Source organism: Falco peregrinus, chromosome 2 (assembly GCF_023634155.1).
Source record: "Falco peregrinus isolate bFalPer1 chromosome 2, bFalPer1.pri, whole genome shotgun sequence".
In the NCBI taxonomy this organism is placed as follows: Eukaryota; Metazoa; Chordata; class Aves; order Falconiformes; family Falconidae; genus Falco; species Falco peregrinus.
In genome coordinates this window covers 122,076,434-122,098,610 of record NC_073722.1, presented here as the reverse complement: position 1 = coordinate 122,098,610, position 22,177 = coordinate 122,076,434, and the positions used below count along the sequence as shown (strand labels likewise).

Genomic DNA, 22,177 nt, shown 5'->3' with positions numbered 1-22,177 from the left:
TTTTCAAACCATTTGCAGGTACATATGCATGAAAATATTGTTGTGTCAAGTCCCAAGATCACAGTTAGCACAGCACACATTGTTCATCTATGTATTTACAAAGTTGTAAAGCACATAAAATTGTGCATTATTGTGTACCAAAGTTTAAAATTTAACATACGCTTGGTTGCATATATAGCAAAAAGTTACAATAAAAATCTGAACAAAGACAACCAATAAACAGCCAAATTGCTATGTACAAACAAGGCAGGAAGCAATTAAATGCTGCCTTGCACATTTCACTTAAATTACTTTTTCTCTGAGGGGAAAAAAACAAACAATCCCTCTTCCCCTCCCCCAAGTCCCCAATAACCCTAAACAGTCTTCATTTTTATCAGCAAAAAAACTGGAACTCCCATTGCATTCAGTAGGGGATTCATTTGCATAATAAGGGAGAGAAATTTGGTCCCTATTATAAAATGTAGCAATATATTATGCAGTGTGTATCCCCCTCCCCCACCCCCCCACTCCCCCAACACGTAACACAGCAGCAGGGTGGGCTCGCTCTCTGGGCCCACCTCCGACAATGGTCCCTGTGACCTCTGGGGGAATACTCCATGAGATAAAACCCCTTCTGTCTTCCTTACACATACCAGTTTTTACACCAGCATAAATGTGTTGTCATGATGATTCCACTGATCCAGATCCTCAGCTGGTACTGCGCCAGCCCCGTGAGCGAGCGGAGGGATGCCGATGTATACAGGGTGATACCTGACTCAGCTTCAGTGGAACCACTCTTGATTTACACTGGTGCAAAAGAACCTGGAATGAGGTCCAAGGACAGCAGGATTGGGCCCAAACTGACCTTTATATAATAAAGTCAACCACAAGAAGTCTGTGCATTTAGCTTAAGATCTGCTGAATAAATTACTACAGTTCACAGTAATAAGGTAGATCAGTGCTACACCAATCACTTTCTCTAATGTTAGATCAATTTCACATAGCTTTTCCAAGAAGGAGAAGAAAAATAACAATAAACATAAAAAATATTATCTGACAAGCAAAAGAGGTTTTCTGTAGCCTGGTGACAGACAAGCTTAGTAACACATTGCCCTGATATAGGATGACTGGTTTAAAGGTTAAATCGTGCCCAAGTACTTGCTGTAGTACAGAAAGACGGAGGAAGATACTCTACCTGGCTCTTACTTCCCTCCAAAAGCCCAGTATGAGAGAGCTGGCTGGGCAGGAGCCCATAAACACCAGTACCGAGGAGGGGTGGTCTCTGAGCTGATGGGATCTGTACAACTTTCAGCAACGTATGGGGCCAGCTCCAAAGCCCGTCATACCAACACAAGGGCTCCTCGTGACCTCACGAGTGCTTGCCTAGCAGAAGGGAGGGCGCCCGCGCAGGGGGAGCTGCTGGCCAGAGCGTGCTGCGGAGGGGCACGTGCAGCCCACCTCGGGGAGCGCTGCCCTTGGGGTTTGCAAAGAGTGTACTGGGCGAACAGCTCTGCTTCTCACTTCTGGGCATGATTTAGCCTTATGAATTCTACTTCATGGAGTCGAAAGATAAATTATACTTACAAATAAACTATTCTAGCTATTTAATGTTTTTCTGTAGTGGAAAAATCAGACTCAACCTGATGAAATCTCTGTTGTCTGAAAATTCAAGGCCTCTTTACTAAAAATACTTTTTGCTGATGGCAAAGTTCAACACCTCAGAGAAATTCAGAGTAAGTTTCCAAGCTGTACACTGTATTTTCAAGTACACTATACCCTTGTTGTTTGTAAGGCTGTATTAAAGTTTTACATAACAGTCATGAGCCATGCATTTAAACACCTTGAAGGAGTTGACCAGCAACTTAATGCGTTTCTTTATGCCATAGAGAATTTAAAGATGCACTATCTCTTTCCAAAGCACTCTAAACATAAATGTTCAGGATAAAATATTCCGTCTTCCCCCTCTCGCTTTAATGTCTGCATTTCAAACTATTAATTACAGGTTTCTCTGTGTGTGCTCTTACTGTATAGAAAAATCCAGTTGTTAATTAATATCTAAAGGGAAAGAAAAAAAACAGAAAACAAGTATGGGAAATAAATGCTTGAGTCACAGGTTTCTTGAGGCAAACTGTCCATGGGCAGACTGCCTTCTTGCGGATGCAAGGAATTCTGAGTGTAAACCTTGCAGTTTACCTATATCTTGCTTCCTACCAGCAGAAACAGGAAAGTTTTAGACCACTAAATGGGGAGATATGGTCCACGTCTTTTTTCCCTGTGGAGTCATAATATTAAAGCACTGTATTCTTTTCTAGCCAGTCCAAGTCATGCCTAGAAATAGGAGGGAGTGGGTTCAGCCCAGGTGAAAACACACTCCCTGAAAAATGCAGGACAAAGGTTCTGTGGCAAGATATATGAATAAGAGAGAGATTTGCAAAGCCTAAGTACCCATTTTAGAGCAGAGCTTCAGCTGAAATAAGGTGGGTACAGACTCACTTGAATGAGCTGTGTGCTGGCTAATGAAATTCTAGTATGCAGTGGGCTCTGAGCCACACCGTTTCCCATTTCTGTGCAAGAATCCTTGGAGGGGCACTCTAGCTCAACCTGGAGAAAGGGTTCCTAGTAATTAAAGCAAACGTCTGAGTCTCTAACATTAATTTTATTCTTGATGGTGAGCCTTTACCTCTAAGCTCTACTCAGAAGAGTCACTCATGCCTTTATGGAGTGGGGACAAGGGTAAGTGTTCTGCAGGATTCTTCTGAATTGCAGTAGTTTCTTGTGAAATGTGAGCGATCTTCCTAAGGGAACTGCAGAAGTACTATGATTAGTATTATGACAGTACTTGAAAGGCACCACTTTCTACTATTATTTGTCTCTGGGTGTTCGTTACTATTCTTTTAAGGAGCTGCTTTAGTCAGTCACCCGCTGAATAGGTAGGGAGAGCAATTTTGAACAAAGAACACGTATTTCTATCAAAAGATAATTCAGTACTTTATAACCAGGAGTATTTAAAGTCAGAACCATCAATTACTATTTTGACTATTAAACTGTGTGGAAGAACTTCAGTCAGGAGGTAATGGGATCAAGGAAGCATGCCTCTGTGGCCATCATTTAAACCCTACTTCTGTATGACAAGGTTAAAATCAAGATGGGGTAGACCGTGACTAGCATTGGCACTCTCAGAGTCAAATTCCATCTTAGCACAGGAGATTATGACGAAGTCAAGCCCTTTCTACTAGAAAAGGATCCAGCACTTTGTTAGATACATGACTACTTCTGGAAAAGTCCAGCAGACGGAGTAGGCAACAGATTTTTACATCCTAATCTAACCAGCAGTGTATACCTGTTCTGCTGTAGATTTTTCTACTTCTTGCCCTCGCTGTTCCTGAAGAGCCAAAGCAAAGCAGGGTGGGTTTCATTTAGGAACATCTTGTTTTATCTCATCGCTTCCTGCAAAAACATATGGCCTCAGCATATTGTTATTTTTATTCTTTAATAGACAGTTTTACGGCAGTTTTACTTAGAGGCTAAATAGATTAGGGAGAGCCTGGGCTAGGTGCTGTACACTGGAAAACAGTGTAAATTAGTTTGACTTCTGGATATGAGCATTACATTGTTCTGGCCCTCCCTGGTGAAAAGCTTTCTGCTAATGAATGTAATCTAATGTAGCAAGCTGTCACTGCCTTCAGGGACAGTGAACCATCACTGTTCGGTTCTATGGTGTGTGAGTCAGGTTTTCCCCGTGCAGTTCCATGTGGCATAAAACATACAATGTATGTCCTTCTAGCTGCAAATTGGCACTGACACTTCTGCTCCCCCCCCTGCATCTTCTCACCCACAGGAATTTTCAGTATGGGTCTCATTCCAACCCTGTGGAAGTGAAAGGAAGTCTTTCCATCCTCACTGAGCTTTGGATCAGCTAATGAATGAATGTTTTTGGTGCAAAAAGTGAACTTCCCTCTCCCAGAAAGAAAAGTTACAAACTTTAATCCCTTATAGAAAGTTTTTGCCCTTGTATCACTGCGAAGACTCTTCTTGGCTTCCACACACTGACCAAGCATAAAATAGTGAATAACATTTATTTTTGAATTTATGGATTGAGTTCACAGGGATTTTAATAGCACCAGGGTTATGGAAGTGCTATTTTAATAAGGACCACAGATCATGGGCCCAAATCCTTACCTTTACCTCAAGGACTTGTAAACTCAACTATTTAACTCAAATCTCTTTATTGGAGGCCTTAGAATGTATCCATCTGGAGGCTGAAAAATTGAAAGGTAGAAGGCTGCGCAAACATGGAGTGAGGGAATTTAACCAGCAGGAATGTGGCCTATAAAATTAAACTTCAAGAACTGTTTAAGAAAAACTAAAGCTTGTGCAACAGCTGGGGTTTCTCTCTACATTAGCTCATTTTTAAGTGACTCAAATGTTATGGTTCTCATTAATACAGATTTAATTTTTGAAATCATCTTCTGTAGTACTGTAAGTCTTATTCTGGTTGCAAAGGACAAATCACGACTCACTGTGATCTGCCTTTAGACAAATAAAGCATGCTAAAACACCACCTCCCACCCTCCTTATGATATTAATATTTATTGGTGGCCCACATAAAACATCTTAGATTTAAAATGCACCCCAAATTTCCCTAATCTGAATTGCCAGAATATCCCACTTGCAGACATGGTGACCAAATACCCCGGAAGTTTACCATGAATATTCAGGAACAAAAGTAGGGGCATTTCTTTCCAATGGGTGTTTGAAAGTGCCACCAATATAAAGAAATGTGCTCTTTTCTGGTGGGCAGAAGAAAAGACCAAGCTTCACTTCAATCTCACTTAGACCCCACATATTATTCCTTCAGAATATTCGGAATTCCTTGTCCTCATTCTGCCTGCTCTTGACCTCAAAGGTTCACCTCCTAAGCTTTTAAAATAACTTGCTACTTATATAATTTGAAATCTAAGCTCCTGCAAAAAACCACTGTGATAATTATGTCAGGCTGTGACAGCATTCAGAGATGGTGTTGACAGCGTTTTCTAGATATTGAAAGGATTTTCATTTCTATGTAAGTGGCTAGAAACTCTGGGTTGACTGTTACTAGAACAGTTAGCACTTCAGTTATATGCAACCTAAATCCATTCAAGAAGGGTGAGAAGTAGAAAAATTTATAGGAAATGGTGGAAAACAGGTTAACAGAAGTTTAGGACACAGCCCTAACATGAGGACACCAAGGATGTTACAGTTTCTGCTAACTTGCAGGCAGAACCTCTCATGCTTAAAATCTTGCATGCTCAGAAAAACATGAAAATCAAGAGAACTGCAAAACCTGATTATTAGATTTGCAGCCACAGACCGTTCTGTTATGTGGTGACTGTTACGACTCTACCTGCAAAAGCTGCAGATGCCAATAATAGTGCTTGCATCATGACAGATACTCCTGTATGACCAGAAATCCGGTGAAGTCCAAAGATTAGAGTTCTTTTGAGTGGCATGAGTTGCCATTTCAGAAGCTGGATTTTTACAAATGGTTTTGAAAGTAATGGCCCTGCACGCGTAATGCTCACTATTTCATTGTGAAGCAATGGGAAGCAATGCAGAAGTCTAGGGTTAAAGCGTGCTGCTGAAGACTTCTGAGACAGCAGAACCCGACTGGTCATCTGGACCCATTATCTGTTGCATAGCATTGTGCACATCCCTGTGTTCTACAGACTGTGCGCTCATTGCCCAGGACTTGTTCTCTTCACCCAGAAGTGGTGTTTTACAAGGTTCCACATGTATCCTATGGACATTCTGCCTTGACTCCTCATACTTGCCTTTCCCATCTTCTGGAAGGCTGGATGCATGAGGTAAGAAAGTGCTCCGAGACCCATAGATGGGAATCTTTAACTGCTCACTGGAGGTAGGTTCTTGAGACAAGTCTGGAGATCTCATGAGATGCTGAGTGTACACACCTTCAGACAGAGAGCCAGACTGTGTCTCACTGTGCACACGCAGCCAACGATGATGCCGGCTGAAGTAGTTGTAATGTTGATGTTTCCCTAGCTTTTTTTTCCCTAAAAAGCTCAGTGGCTGCTTGGAGCCAGAGGACTTATCAATGCTTTTTGATGTAAGCCCTGACATCGTTAGATTGCCTATACTCTCTGTGCAACATTCAGCATTAGTATCAAAGGCACTACCCTCCGTCAGGCCTTCTTTCAATGTTAGGCAAGGCTTCATGTCGTGGACTTGGAGAACGTCAGGTGCACTGCCACCCAGGCCACTGCCTGCCTGCTGGGATATGTCGTGTGAGGAGGAATAAATCAGGTCTAATTCTCTGGGGCTTAGTGCATCACTGGAGTCATAGTCACTGTCGGTCGGAAGGAAAACTTCAGAGCAGCCTTCTTCATCTGAGCAGGGCTGGGAATCTGCAAAGAGAACTGATTAACGCTAGGAAGACAAGCACAGGAGAGAAATTGCTTAATTGTCAGTTATGTTTGGTTTTTGTTTTTTTTTCTTAATTTAGAACCAAATCTACAAATCTTAAAATGTGTGTGTGTTTCCTCTGTGGAACTGTGCATGGGCCTAGGTGACAGCAAAGACAGTAGTCAGGGAGGATTTGCAGATGTGTTAGAGAGGTGGTGGTAGAATTAGCAAAACCAAAAAGGATTAATTTATTATAATAAGTACAGGGAAGAATTTATTTTGAATTGGGACTAAGTTCTGAAGGGATCTGTTTTCTTTTATGTTGTTTTCACCAGAGTTCTTAGACATGGAGATTTGGGAGAGAGAAAAACTCTAATCCAGATTCTGGTTTTATTAAAGATGTCAGTTAAGTTACTTCAGATTTATACCTCTGTGACTGTGAGTAGGGTGCAACTGTATGTGTGTGTAAAAGGCTTGAGGCCAGACATGGAGGCAGATGAACAAAACCCACCCTTTTGCCCATCAGGTGCTTTATGCATGTTCAAAGCCAAAGCACGATTCACATTTGAATTTGTTGACCAAAACTCACGCTAGCACTGAAATCACTGCTCTCTTTTGGCTACAGAAGGATCAATAAAATAGTAAATAGTGGCATATGTGGCAGGATGGGTTGATGCGCTGGATGGTTTATATTAGATCCAAGAAAAAAAAAAAAAGTAGATTCTATACAGTGCTGACTATTCACTTTGACCTAAGGTACCATGTAGCACAACAATAATGAATCAAGCCCATGTAGGACAAGGTAATGCTCTACTTTACATGGTGCGAGACCTAAGGATTATTCTGCTTGTAATACGGGGCAAAATAATAGCTCACAGAGAGATACTGAGAAAGAACCCCACTGTGCTGGAGCGAATTAAAGCACCACCATCTTTGGGTTTCTTTCCTCTTAACCTAATCTATTCAGAGTAGATTTATTAATTTTTCTTAACTGTATAAACCTGCCAATTTTTTTAAAAAAACAACCTTACAAAAATGTTCACGGCAGATGTTTAACACAGCATCTGCTGCTTTTGTTTCTACTGTTTCATTTAATTGTTGCTTAAAAACAGCTCAGCAGAATGATGGTTTACATTTTTCTCCAAAGTCCTTATTCTGTTAGCAAATTGGGTATTACTGTTTAATCTGCTTCATCTTTATTTGCTGTGATCCATTTCTTTCATCAGTTTAATTTTCCCAGTGTTCAGAGAAGGAATAATGGCCAATGAGGTGGGTACTTACTTGTTTAATTCTGTGTTTTAAAGTGCTTGTCTAAGACACTGAAAACACTGAGGTATGTGAAAATGAGTGTTAAATCAAACTACTGTTGGCACTAAAATTTGCACTGTCAAAACAAAGCAAGAGGAGCATTGGAAAGAATGGCTTCAAAGCAGAGGAACACTCAAAGCAAGGAAAGAAAATGACGATCAGAGAAAGAGAAGGTGACACATGGAGACTATGGAAAAGTCTGACTTAGATTCTGGACAAACTATTACAAACTATGGTGTAGAGTAGATAGATGAGTGATGAAAAAGGGTCAATAGCTTTTTCTTAGTAACTCATGTCTCACCAGTCTAATAAAATGCTGAATTTGCACAATTAATACACAGGCATCCTGAGATTTCCGCAGAGCATTTGACAGGCTTCTTTACCACAGGTTTTGAAGCAATGAAGTTGTAATTGAGATGAAGGGAAAGCTCCCTTTATTTATTAATCACAGATTTTTGGTGTAGACAACAAGTGAGGTAGCCAGCTTTCACTGTGGATGGATTTTACTAATTCTGGACATCATGGAGAAGTCAGTGATAACACTTGTCTCTTCCAACCTGTTTGTTAAATGATCTGGAACAGTGAGGTGACACAGTTGGCTGATGAGTGATTATTCCGAGTAGTTGAAACAAAAAAATGGTTGTAAAGATTGTAGAAGGATCTCAGGGTATCGAGTTGCAAATTTTGGTAAAATGATTGTTAAAATACCTTGGCAGGTATGGGAAAGGTTCACTCCTTTTAGAAAAAGAACTGTTACAAGTGAGTTCAAGGATTTCACCTGACGAACAAAGAAAAGTTCTCTTACCATTCACAGCTTTTCTCCTTTGTGTCCTAGCCTCAGGTGAAGGGGGAGGTGAAGGAAGACAATCTAGATGTGAAGAGGTTGAACTGATTTTCTTTTGAGAGTGTTCCTCTGAAAGATCCACAAGCTTCTTTATGGGTAGGCCAGCTGCTGGCTGCTTGTATCTTGCATACTGCAGTGCTTCCGTGATCCATCTCATTTCTCTCCAGATCTCATCAATTTGCTGTAGGGAAAAAAATGGTGAAAAAGTACAGTGAAGTCTGTGTATTAATTTTATCTAAGTATGTACTTTCTTCAGGTGTCCAAGTAGGTGTGTAGTCACTGCCAACAGAAGCAGGATCCCCTGACAGGACACTTCAGATTCAGGTGTTAGAACTGCCTTTGGTTAGGTGCTTGTTCTCTTCCACCACTGCAGAGGCTGCTTAGAGCCATCACACTCTCAAATTAGGTACCTCAGTTAAAAACCTGTAGTTAACAGGGGTGAATCCAGGCCTAAACTCTGACATGGAAAGGAAATGAAAATTGTCTTATGATGGAGTAAGAAATTTGATCAATTTTTTAGCACACTTGAAAGTTGGTTTCGTTCTGTGTTGGAATGAAAGCAAGACTTCTTGAGCATCCTTGCAAATCCAGGATTGTGTTCAAAAGCAGAGTGCTCAGAACAAACCTAGTTCTTAACAGAAGAATATACATACGTGTGGAAGAATATATATATACATGGAGGGTTGAAGCACAGGTATGAGCCAAACTGCAGGTTTCTCCCTTACCATCATTCCGGTCTGTATACATTTTAACAGTATAAATCTACACTAAGACAGTTCTAAGACATGCCTGTTGATGGCAATAAGAGACAAATGCCTGAATCAATATTAGGATATAGCTTTAAGTATCTGCAGAGAGAAAGATGCTGTTTAATGTGGGTCTTGAGAGTCTTTTAATAATGGAACACTTAACATCTTCAAAGTAATTCAAGATGTTTGATGACTGAGCAAATGCTGCTGCAACCAGCAAATTACAGTGGCTGTATCATGTCCTTCTGCTCCAGTATCCCTTCTAGAACTTCCCTTGTACTCCTCTTTCTACAGAAGATTCTGCATTTAAAGAAGTGATCCTTCATAGTAATATTGCAATGTTTCAGGGGAATTACAGCCCTATGCAGTTACACAAGCTGCATTCTGCAGGAATGCAAGAACGGGAGCCCTGGGTCAGTAAAGGGACAGGCAAGACGGAGGGGTACTTCGTGCAGTATTATCAAATCGGGCAGTGGCAGAGGGGTCAGTGAAAATGGGACCGCAGACTGATACATTCTAAGTCCTCCAACACATACTCTTACCTGGAGATGCTTCTTCCTAAAATGCACATTCAAAGTGTGAAGTTCATTGCTGAGGGATACCGTAGATGCCAGATTAGCTAGGGTAGTTCTTGGTGAGCGGTTTGGGGGACAGGATAGCTGGATAGCTGGATCTTTGTTTTGACCTACTATGGCCACTTTTACATAAAGGTGAAATCCCGACTCCAATGATGTCAGTGCAAGCCTTGCCACTGAGTCAATTTGAGCTAAGGACATACACTGATAAGAATAGTGAATGGTTCAGAATTAATTCATAATCCTACATCATTTCAAGACTTCAGTGTAGCTCCATGAAGAGAATGTCAGTTAGCAAACGTCCCACCTATTTGATTTTGGAGATTTTAGGTTTCCTTTCCGTGATCCTCCCTCAGCCCTGAACAAAATTAATACTGCATGCAGTTTAATAAAATGCTAATCCTGATGCCATTCTGTAGTGTCTCCTGGGATAACGGACCAGTCATTTTAATGATTCTTTTACACTTTAGGAACATTTGAAGCATTATGCTTATAAATTATTTGAAGCATTATAAATTGCAGTTTAACTTCAGGTTTAGTTTCAGTGCCTGTATATTTCTTTTCTTGCTGGCTGTGTAATATTCTGGTAAAGACACTCGAAGTATCTTATCTGCTGGTTGGTTTTTGGTTGTGTTTTTTTTTGTTTTGTTTTGGTTTGGTTTTTTTTGTTTTTTTTTTTAATTTTTACTTTTCAGTTGCGCTCTGACTCCTTTTCAGAACAGCATTTATATAGACTCCCTTGCTCTTTACAATGTTTGGTTTGTGTAGTGACTTCAACACTGTCTTAGATGTAGGATCACACAAATGCTCTTGCGGTTTTGTGGTCACCATTGAAGATTGCGGTATGTGGTGGGCTGAGATACTTTGCCAATAGGTGGAATACAGCTGGTTTTCATTTGAGAGGAAACCTGACAAGGCTAATACACTGTCACAATAATTCAGCACAAAGCACTGAAGTTTAAAATGTTCTCCCATATTTTCCCAGCATATGTATCTGACTCAAACACTGAGTCACATATATACGTCATGGAGTCACATGGAGAAGTCACATGGAGAAGAGAACTGTCTGTACAGTGCACGCATATTAATATACATAAACTTATTTTTGGTGTGAAGGATAAGATTTTTCCAAATGCTCTTGCACACTGGGAAAAAGCTAGATTTTCTGAGTGAGAATGGGAAGATGAGAAGGAAGGAGAGGACTGAGCGGTGAAAGGACAATGGAAGATTCCTCTCTGCTGCATGCCAGGTTGCCAGAAGCTTCAAAGTGGGCAAGGCAAAGAGGATCTGACTTCAAAGCAAAGAAGAACAGAAATCTTATCATCTTGTTCGTAATAATGGAGGGCCGAATCCCATTATAAATGGGATAAATGGTTGTCTTGGCCTCTATTCCAACAGAAGGTTGCTTGAATATGAAGAATATAGAGCTGTAAAATTATCTGCACCTCACTTGTAGAATGACAAATTAACTATGTCCATAGATGCACAATGCAAAGGTCATGAGTTTTATCTATAAATAAGCAATTGCCAGAATGGTTTGCGAAAGGGCAGGCCTGGCTGTGCTGCACAGTGGGGTGTAGTTTGAACATCCCTGAGTTGAGCAGCTGAAGTCCTGATCTGGGAACAGTACAGGAAGATCAGTGTGAGAGACAAAGGCTAAGCAAAGTAGACAAGTATGGTAACATTTGTGGTCCTTCTGCGTTGGGGGACTGAAGCAATATTACTGCATAGTGCTGGACTGACTTACAGATGCTTTTTGGGCTAAACTGCCATCTTAAATGCAGAGCTGCTTTCTTCACTGTGATATCGTTGGTGAAGATTGTCCCCACAACCTAGTCTGAATTTTCATTTTATTTTTTTAAATTGGCAAGTTATCATAATGAAAAATGTTCTCAATTAAGGAAGACAAAGGAGAAAAACGATTGCACAAATGAATGCCCAAGCATAGTGCTACTTACATTAGATGGGAGGGAGTTTTACAGGCAGACTGACACATTTCTTTATAACAGTCTAGTATAACTGTCATTTGATTTTACCCATAAAAATCCTTGTATAAAAGCAACTACTAAGGAAATCATGTTCTGGGTTTGAATTTCATAAAAACAGAATTGCACTTTTGATACAACTGCTCTTTTTATGATGTCTGTGAATAATTCTCCATTTAGATTTCAAATTACAGCCCTATGCAGTTTTTAAGAAAGCCACCTTAAAATCTCCTTGGAATAGTCAGAAACAGACTATTACCTGTATGTAGTCTATAACTTGCTGGTGTCTTTGTTTGGCTGCAGCGACTTCACTGTCTGAAATTGCTTCCCTTAGGGATTGCTGGGTTTTCAGAGAGTCCAGCTCTATGACAGCAGAAAGGCGGCAATACAGGCTTATAAATTTTTCCTTGTAACAGCAAAAATGAACTGTGAAAAGACCAAGTGCAAAGGAAACATTGTTATATTCTGGTTATGAAATATGAAATCCTTAGTCTTCAGTACACAAACTTTATTAAATACAATTGCCAACTCTGGGTGAGTTACTTTAAGCTAGAAATAAATAAGCTCTTAGTCTCCTCTCATTTACATTGGATTTACCCTGTAACTTCACTGATTTCAAAAGAGCAATTTCTAATTTATATCTAAGTGAAGGGATAATCAGGTCCGTAGTATGCAACTCCAGAGGCTATCTTGCCCTCGATAGCTTTAATTAGAAAGGCTCTTTCTAAGGCTTTTATAGCTCATAATTTCTTTTATCAAGAAAGTAGTGACATGACTGGAAAATAGAACTCATCTTTTATTTTTTTAATTGAGTGTTTCAGAAAGAAAGTATCATTTTGAAGGATGATAACTTTCTCATGGGCTAGACTAGCTTAAATAGTAACTTAAATGTAAATGACTCAGTAGTAAAAGCATTTCAGTGATATCACAGTTTGGGTGAAGCAAAACTCTTTTAGGTGTTATCATCATCCTCTGAACTCTGATGCAGAAGGGTAACCCAGCAAGTTCAGGCATGACCTCTTGCTTTGTGTAATTTGACTTTGGAGCAGCACAGAGCTCTCTGAGCTGCCTTTAAAAGAGGTAACTAGATAATGGAGTCCGGCTGCAGTGCCATGGAGCTTCACAAATGTTAATTTACCTGGCCTCTTAAAGCTACATTATTCCAGAATCTGCAATTGCTCAGGCAAAACCTACCAGTTATCTCTACGAACTGCAGTACAGACATACCAAAGCTTGCTGAGGGAGAACAAGTTTTCAGAAATACCTCCCCATTCATTGGTGCTTCAATAAACGCAAGCATACAGCGTGATTTTGTTATAGCAGCAAACGCCAGTTGGGTTACTACTGCTGCTTGTATGGATTGTGGCATATTTTTCAGGGTGTTTAAAGTGTAAATTGCATATATTATCCTTATCATAAATATTAAAAAAGAAACAAAACCAGTGTTATATGTCTACTTGTCCCTTGCAAACAACATGGTAAGAATAATTGAAGAGAATTTCTCAAACTAAGAAACCCAATCACAGAAGCGGAATTAGCATAACAATAAAGGCTTAATCTGAACGTAGAAATCCCACAAAAAAGAGTGAAAGAAAGAACTCTACATTCTGGTTTCTCAATGATGCCTAGATATTGCAGGGATCTAGTCTGAATACTGTGTGGTCTTACAGTATATATGCCATATGTGGTGGACTCTTGAGTGAATTACAGCTGCGGTTTCAGCTTCAGTGCTGAAGTTTCTAGCCTTTGTGGTTTTAAGTCAGACCCTTTAATGTTACTTTAACAAATGTTACTTCAACATAGTCTTTTGTGGTTATGCAATTATATATTTGGTAGCCACCAGCTAATGGGGAATGGAAGCTTCTAATATTTGAGATGTGAATCACAGTCACTTTATAGAACATCAGGGATACATATATAATAAGTCATACAGAAATGTCATCTGCCTTTGGCCAGATGATTGCTTACTTTAAAAAAAATATTCAAAAGTAAAATCCAGCTTTCCATACTGTTTTCTCCACCATGAACTGCTTTTCCACTGCTAAACAGAGGTCTGCACCCAGAATGATTTTTGAGAGATTACTCTGTCACGTTTAGCTGTACTGCATCGTCCCATTCAGTGTCTATTGCTTTGTCAGCCCAATGCATAATACGTCGCAGAAGTGAGAACGACTCCTGCCCCTGGCCTGTATACCATATAAAGAGCATTAAATAGTCTGTGTGGAGGTTAATTTCGCCAGAGGTGAAGATGCTTCATGCATTAATTTGCACAGCAGATGCAGCAGCCACCTCTCACAGGGAGAAATGACATGCTCAATACACAGCCCAGCTGTAGGCTTCAGGGTTGCGTGTCAGGACGGTAATAGGTCTGGCTTTAGGGCACCGCAGCCATGGTTATATGACCCAAAGCACTGAACTAACTCTTCTAGTTCAGTTATGTTAGTTTTATTTTGAGGGGGTAACTTTGCCTTGACAGATTACACCAGTTTATGTATTGTCTGTCTGTACAACTCACAATTTTGTGGCAGCTCAGCTGTCATCTGTCCTCCCACAACCAGCATAAAACCCCAGTGCTGTCACAGACACCACTTTGCTGTGGTTGGTGTGGCATAAACACAATCAGGTATTCCTGCCTGATCCAAATAAGGCTTGTGGTGCTGGATGATGGCAGGTCATGGATCTATTGTGACTGCAGAGATGCAGTCCTGGTAAGACCCTCCATTAACGTCTAGTCGTTGTTCTCCTACATTAGTGACTCCAACAGCGCTTAGCAATGATGTATCAGGAATAGTGTGGTAATGGTCAAGCACGGGAACAGGCTGCCCAGGGAAGTGCTTGAGTCACTGTCTCTGGAGGTATTTGAAAGACATGTAGATGTGGCACTTAGGGACATGGTTCAGTGGTGGGCTTGGCAGTGCTGGGTTAACGGTTGGACGCAAAGGTCTTTTCCAACCTAAACAGTTCTATGACTCTTTGATTCTGTGGTGTCACATAAACACCAGAGAGAGATATCACTGAGCTCACAGTTGCCACGAGACACGTATTCTGTAGTGGCTCCTTGTGTACTGACTCCATCCGTTTTGGCTCGTGTCTTTGTGCCTTCTCCAAGGCAGAGGAAAGAAAGAAATCCAGTTTTACAGTCCAGAAAGAAACAGAAGAGACTAATGTGTAAGGCTCAGCAGTCCCCATACTTATAATATTCTTCCTATAAAGAGCTATTAATTCCTTATGAGCTGCTTTTATGTGGAACCTTTCTTTCCTCTGTGGACTGAAGAAGAAGAAATGAGAAATAGAGGACCTTGAAGCTAAAGCATCTTATGCCTCAGTGAGATAGCTGGAAAACTCTGTTTTAGGGAATTCTTACCCAGTCAGCAATGCAGTGGAACAAGAGGGTTGAATTTGCTACAGCAGAGGATGAGCTCCCTAGAGAAGCAGATTCAAGTCCAGTGCTTTGGCATTTTTCACGACAGGCTTTTCCTGCACCAGAGCAATAGGACTGAGTCTTCTGCATTTCCCCAGGAAAAACATGACCCTCATGTGGGAAACTCCACTCAGACCTTTCACTAAATTGTGAGGGCAGTCAGACCTTGCAGACCATCTGCAACAAGGAACTGTAAAAATTATTCTCTACAAAACTAGTGATTATTCTTGTGACAATTTAGAGGGATTTTTTTCTTTTTTTTTTGCATCTCCTTTCACACTCCAGCCTTGCTATGTTGTGTGTAATTTTTGGTTCTGTTTTTTAAAGAACATCATCTTCCAAATAAGCTTATAGGCACATACTGGATAACTGTGGGCTTTGGTCTACGCTTTGCATTTCAATAATGATGGTTACAGTATATGCTTTAACCGCTCTGCTCCCTCTATAACTTGTACACAGTTATAGGTAGTGTTGTTGCCAAAGCCATCGTGTGATTTATTGACTCTCCACTGGGACAAGGGGGAAAACAGATACAACTTTGTGATTTTATTATAAGGAGACTGCGTTAATATTTCTAGGTGAAGCAAGCTACTATACCGAGTTCAAACATCTGAAGAGGGAGGTTAAGAAATCCTGAGTGTGGGGTGTAAGGATTATTCTGTCCTGGGGCAGTGCAGACGTCGTCTGAGGCGGGGAGCAGGAGAAGAAAGGAGACATTGTGACCCAGTTCCAACACCTCCTGTGTATACAGACGGAAGTGCTTAGCCTGTAGAGGGACACGCGCGGGGGAAGAAATAGGAGAGAATTACAACATGGCACTTATATAAACAACACCCCAAATGATATAAAACATTAAAGAAAATTTGCACAACATCAAGCTTGGAATTTTTATAAAACATAAATATTTGGGGGGGGGGGGGGGAGCGCTAAATGTGGGTTCATGTCACTACATAAAATAAAGATTTAAAGCTGCAATGTTCCACATTAAAACAACACACACAGGCACAACCCCCCTGAAAACAACATTTATGTTTCTTATTAGGCAGAAAATGATCACATGCCATGTGCTTTTCAAGATTATGATTGCATAATTATGTGAAAACATGAAAATGGATTCAATTAAAAACCTTTAAGATTCAATTTAGGGTTGGTTAAGAGAAATATGCAGCTCTCCCTCAACACAGCACTGAAAAGGTTTAACAAGTGCTGCAGCACGAGAAAATGGCACACACAGGAGTTGGCCTGAGGCTGCCGTAGAGCTGCTGTGTGCAGCGCTGCATTTTGCCCTGGGTATGCACCGGTGTCACTGTCCATGATATGGTTTACCACAAAAATAATAAAAATACTTAAATAAATCTGTTGAATTAAAAATTCAATTCATTAACATAGAAGTTTAGTCCTGAGTCATCAAAACATTTACAACTATGTTAACTGCAAGGTCATGTTTATGTCTCTCTCTCATGCACAATAGATGAGCTTAAATGCTTGGCTGAACTGCAGCCTAAGGAACATATTGCACATTGAAATATTTTAGTCCCTAGCTCAAAAGAAAAAAAAAAAAAAAAAAAGGCACAAAAGCTATAACCTCCAAACCTCCAAGAAAATACACCAGCACAGAGACCTGTACAGAGCCCTATTGAATTACAGTGACTGACCACAAAGCAGCACGCCATCTGTCTTAATTTTGGATCTACTTGAGTCTTACTTGGCTCTTCACAGGCTAGACGGTGCAGGACTGATGGATTCCTTTTTAAAAGCAAAACCTAAACCTTTCAAAATCAAGAAATGTAGAACTAGATTAATTTATTTTAAGGCCACATCTTTCTAGCTGCACAAATGGACCTTGAACTAAATATAAAGATTACTTACTTCTACTTCAAGCCCTCTTTACCCTTGTAGACAAAAATAAAATGGAATTCATGTAAACAAGAAACAAACTCCTTAGCTTATTTCTTCATGGATCTTTCACATCATAGATTATCCTCCCTGACTTTATTTATTCACATACGTATTTCTTGTACCTAAATGTAAAGCCAGAAGCCAGATACCTCTCCTCACCCACAGCAATCTGGAGGTCTGGAACTATGTGTTTTAAAAGTGCTATGTTTATCTGTGTGTAAAAGAATAGCAAAACACTGTGCCTTCGGCAGGGCTTCCATACATCCTCACTATTACCTCCAAATGAACAGTCAGTTGCCCTGCTTGCCTGGAAAAATACCTATTTTTCTTTGCCAGCTGGGTAAAGGTGCTCGCAACTACTAGTTTCATTCAAAAGTGCTTATTTGCACCTGCCTGAGGTTGCACAAATATGCTAGCAGATGCAGAAATAGGAACTCACTGAAAATTTGTGTCTTAATACTTGTATGTTCACATATGCAGGAAAATACGTGTCTTATTGAAGATGTTCCCTGCATGCACACTTAGGATAATGGAATACAAAACTTCTCTGCTGTTCTTTTCTTGTAGCCGTAACATTTAATACCTACTTGCAAGTTACACAGTTTGTAGCTTTTAGTTGTGTTCTTAAGAATCAGTTTTTAAAAAGGTGATAAATACCATAAAGGAAAATACCTGATGCAGAGGTAGATTGATCTGTTTAAGGAGAGCTTTCACTGCCATCTGGAGCTCATACAAGAACAATTGAGTAGGGCAGTCTGAAGTATGATCCATACTTTCCACAGATTCTGAGCCAGAAAGTGTTTGGATCCATTCCCACTCATCTCTGTATGTTGAGTCAAGTTAAAATTAGAAATATAACAAAAGTTCAATGCACAAGCAGGAATTCAGTGTATGTGCATTTGGGATCTGTTGATAGTTTAATCCTCATACAGCAAAACATTCTAAACTTGTGCAATCCTGATTGTTTATGGTTAAAAATCTGACTTGAAAAGTTCAATTTTTCTAGCACATGTACATCAGGCTGAACATTCCTTGCAAACCTCTGAAAGTCCAACTACCTTTGACATATTTCACTAAGGCTTCACACTCCGGTTTTCTTTTTTGCATACTTCATTCCTTATCTACCATGTTATTTAAAAAAAAACATGCATTGGAAATCCCAACAGTGACAATTAGCAGGAAGTTTAATTTCTGTGACAGACTCTCTTGAACTCACTGGAGCCAAAGAACTTCCTGGTTTGCTCGAAAGATATCCATTTTAGACCAGATAAACATGGGAATCATCTTTCTGGATCAAATCCTTAATTCACCCTGTCCAGTATTCAGTCTTGAAAAGCAGCCAGCACCAAACATTCAAGAAAAAAAATTACAGGAAACCCCACTACAAGATGAGTAATAGATGTGGTACAATTTGCTCCTAAATAAAGATCTGATCTTAAACTTCAAGAATCAGAGATTGTTATAAACTCTGAAGCATTAGGCTTTATATTTCTTCCAAATTTTTTGTTAGCTTTAACTACTACATTCTGGATATCCTTATTATCCATATAGTTATCCAGTACCTTTCTCCTCATGCAAAATTATCAGCTGGTTGCTGAAATGATGTGGGATTAAAAAGCCCCAGAAAAAAGCCAGTAAAATGCATCGCCCACTGGGCAAGGACTAGGCAGCACAAAGAAGTGCACTTGCCCAATAGACAAGGGAAGCAATGGCCAAGGGGGAGAACGGCTTTGCCAGAGCACAGCAGTTCAAGGGCTGATAGCATTTGTCTGAATATGTCTTTTCAGTTGCTGCATGTTTGCTGTGGATTAGAGTGAGAAACCAGATATTACACAAGGGCATACACAGAAAGATCACCAACACCGCATGGTCAGTGAAAATCAGTAGAAAGGGTGACATTTAATTCACTGGAGGCTGAATCAGGGCTTCAGGCTGTGATCTTCCTAACAGAAACATGAAGATCATTACCACTGTGCAGAATCTGAGTGACTACAGGACACCGTCCTTGGAAGCCAGAGGGCTCATATGTGCGTGTTCTGGACAGCCCTTCAGACTGCTGGGTGCACGCAGGGTGCCTGTTTGGTTCAGCGCTGATCTCTGTGATGCTACGCACCCGAGCCAAACTTTGCTGGCACCTATCATTTTGCAATGGCAGAATTGCCTTAGTGTTTAGATTTGATCAGTTGTTTCAAACTTAAAGCAAATGTTCTCTTCCTACATATGTGTGTGTAAGTATGTATATATTCACTTACTTGGAGACATTGCTGTTGTCTCGGATTTTAACATGACACAGGACGTTAGGCAACTTCTGCAACACAAGCACTTTGATTTGATCCACAGAACTGCAGAGTTTAAGGTAACCCAGATACAAGCCGGGAGGGAGGCGTTGCTGACTTCGTTTGTGATAGGAAAGTATGTCCTGTTTTAAGAGAAACAGTCCTACATAAAAATCTTATTTTTTTCTCCACATAAGTGGAAGAGTTTGGGATCAAAAAGCAACAAATGTTTTTATAGCTGTCTTTTTGTTTCAACAGTGTTCCCAATTCACAAAACATTTAAGCACATGCTTGAAGGTATAAATAATCTCTGGTAGTTTGGATGCACTTGGACAAGTTTTTACTTAAAGCCATACACAGGTTCCCTCCACGTCATGCAGGAATTGGGCCTAAAACCCTGAGGTTTCAATCTTCTACAACTGTAGTATTTAAACTAGCTTAAATAACACCCACCTCTGCGATCCTGTCTGATCATTTCAGCAGGGAGCTGGGTCACGAAACTGATTCAGCTGAAAAACAACTCAGGAAAAAGAGCAGTCATTTTTCAGCCAGAGCAGTTCCCTAGTTTGCGTTTGGTACACAGCTACACCGATGGAGCAGAGCAGCACTGGGAAAAAACTGTCACCTGGGGAAGGTGGGAGAGAGGGGCTGCATAAGCCAGTACTGTCACCAAAGAAATCCCTGTGGAGTCCCAGCCTACATCTCTCAAAAACTGTTTCTGTATCACCTGCTGTCAACAGGAAGAGTATGAGTATGAGTGTGAGCTCTATGAGTATGGAGGTTGCTGGTTTGCAGAATTTAGTTAAAGGCTATGTTTTCTGAACAGATGTATTTATCAACAAATAGAGCTTACAAGGAATTAATAACAATGGTGTATTTGCAGAAGCCAGGAGACATTTTTAAGGCTGTGTATAGCAGTCCCCCAAAACTACCCTAAAAATGATGTCTGCTGCCATCCTGAGAAATGTGTGCTTCTGCAGTGGGTGAGGATTAAGACACCTGGCCTCATGCCTTTACTCTTGGAACCATCAAATTATCTGCCAGTGCTATGCTTGGCTCTGACCAATGCAATTAGACCCTCATTTTCACAAGCACTTCATGAACAAAATACCCATTCGATGATTAAACAAGTAATAGAAGAAAGGGTGGGCATTAGATAGGAATGTGTAAACCATTAGGGGAACATTTTTTCCACTAGGATCTCTGTGGAAATCTGATCAGGCCTGCATTTTGGGTTTCCTAATATAAAACTTTTGCCCAGATTGACATTTTTCTACACCTTTAACACATTTTAATACATTAAATCTAACATAGATCAGGTAAGTTTTATTGTCTTTTGGAAATTTTTTAACGTTTCTAAAACCTGGTAATGTGTATTTTGATTGCCTGTCAGTTTCCGGTACAAAAAGCACAGTCTCTGCCCAGGAAAGTGCCTTTAATTCAAAAATTAACCACAGCAGTCATCACCTAGTTGAGGGTGCTAAAGAAGGGATGAAGACAATGGCTTGTCTTCTAGTATTTTGGGTAACCGTGCAACTGAGTTTTAGAGAGATTGGCTCCTGACATTTTGTGAGGAATCGGTTGCTGTTACCTACAGAGGACATGTGTTAATCTTTATGTGAGCTATCTATTCTTAACTTGAGGTCACAGATACCTTGATTCTTGCAGGGCTGAAAACCCACACTTCTCAAAGATGTTAACTGAACTGACTATGCAAAACAACTTCTAAGATCGATCCTTACCTTGGTATTTTTCTAATTGTGAAGCCCAGGGCCATATTATGCAGAAATTAAAGGAGACTTACAGTCAGTAAAGAATTCTTTAGCAACTATACCAGGCTCCAAGGAACTCTGAACCTCACAGAACAAGTTTATTAAGTAGAACAGTAAGGTTTTAAACCTAGATTTAATGTTCAAGGTTGGATGGAAAAATCTTATGGAGTGTAGAAATTGTAAGTGTCTGTATAGGTGCTTAAGAACATCCCACAGAATTTTAAAGGGTTTTATATCCCTTGCTACAGAATTCTACAGCATGATTTCCCGAAACTGATAGAAACTACTATTCTCTGCTAGGTCTTTGAAGTAATTTCTTTAGAATCTCATGGATATTTTACATATTAAGGATCTGATCCCAGACCCACTGGAAGTAATATAAGTCTTCGCTTTCAATGGGAGCCTTGCCATTAATTTTATTGGGCACTGGATTAAGGCCTAAAATTCTACAAGACTCTTCCAAAAATCAGGGCTCTGGCACAGGCTTTACAAAAGCAAATAACATACAGTAAGAGAAGTAAAGCGCTACCTGGATTGTTATAAGCAAGATGTCTAATGCTGTTGGCTCCTCTGGAGTTGAAAGGGATTTCCTCTGGCTTTGTAGTTTGGATACCTGCATCCATTTGCCATTAAAAAATGAATAAAGACTCTCCACTTCTCTTATAGTAACTATCAGCATATTGCCATGTCGATCCTTGATTGGCTCATAAAAAACTCTGCCTAAGTTGTGAGTTCCCAGCAAATTCTAGAAAAAATGCAAATTGTAAAATGACAGTTATTCATCACATATCAGGAGAGTGGTATTTTTTGAAATTTTGTGCTCACTGTCATCAGTTCTATTGACTTCAAAAAAAAAACCCTAGACACATAATGTTTCTCAAACCCTTCCCCTACAGTCATATCATTCAGTTACAGAAGGAAAAGTTTTTCCCCAGGTTGTGTTTGTGGGTTGAATTGTGGATCCTCCGAT

General features: G+C 40.1%; 1 protein-coding gene across 1 annotated transcript in view; it reads right to left on the bottom strand.

Annotated features, from left to right (window-relative positions):
- Window positions 1–5,583: 5,583 nt before the first annotated feature.
- The window catches only part of ANKFN1 (ankyrin repeat and fibronectin type III domain containing 1), a 62,330-nt gene continuing 45,736 nt past the window's right edge, over window positions 5,584–22,177 (bottom strand). Inside the window, exons 11-17 of the mRNA XM_013304197.1 lie at window positions 21,737–21,952; window positions 19,412–19,578; window positions 17,832–17,982; window positions 15,858–16,026; window positions 12,099–12,265; window positions 8,492–8,711; window positions 5,584–6,380 (exon numbers count right to left, since the gene is read on the bottom strand). Of these exons, the coding sequence (XP_013159651.1) occupies window positions 5,584–6,380; window positions 8,492–8,711; window positions 12,099–12,265; window positions 15,858–16,026; window positions 17,832–17,982; window positions 19,412–19,578; window positions 21,737–21,952 (1,887 nt within the window). The remainder of the gene's footprint in view (window positions 6,381–8,491; window positions 8,712–12,098; window positions 12,266–15,857; window positions 16,027–17,831; window positions 17,983–19,411; window positions 19,579–21,736; window positions 21,953–22,177) is intronic.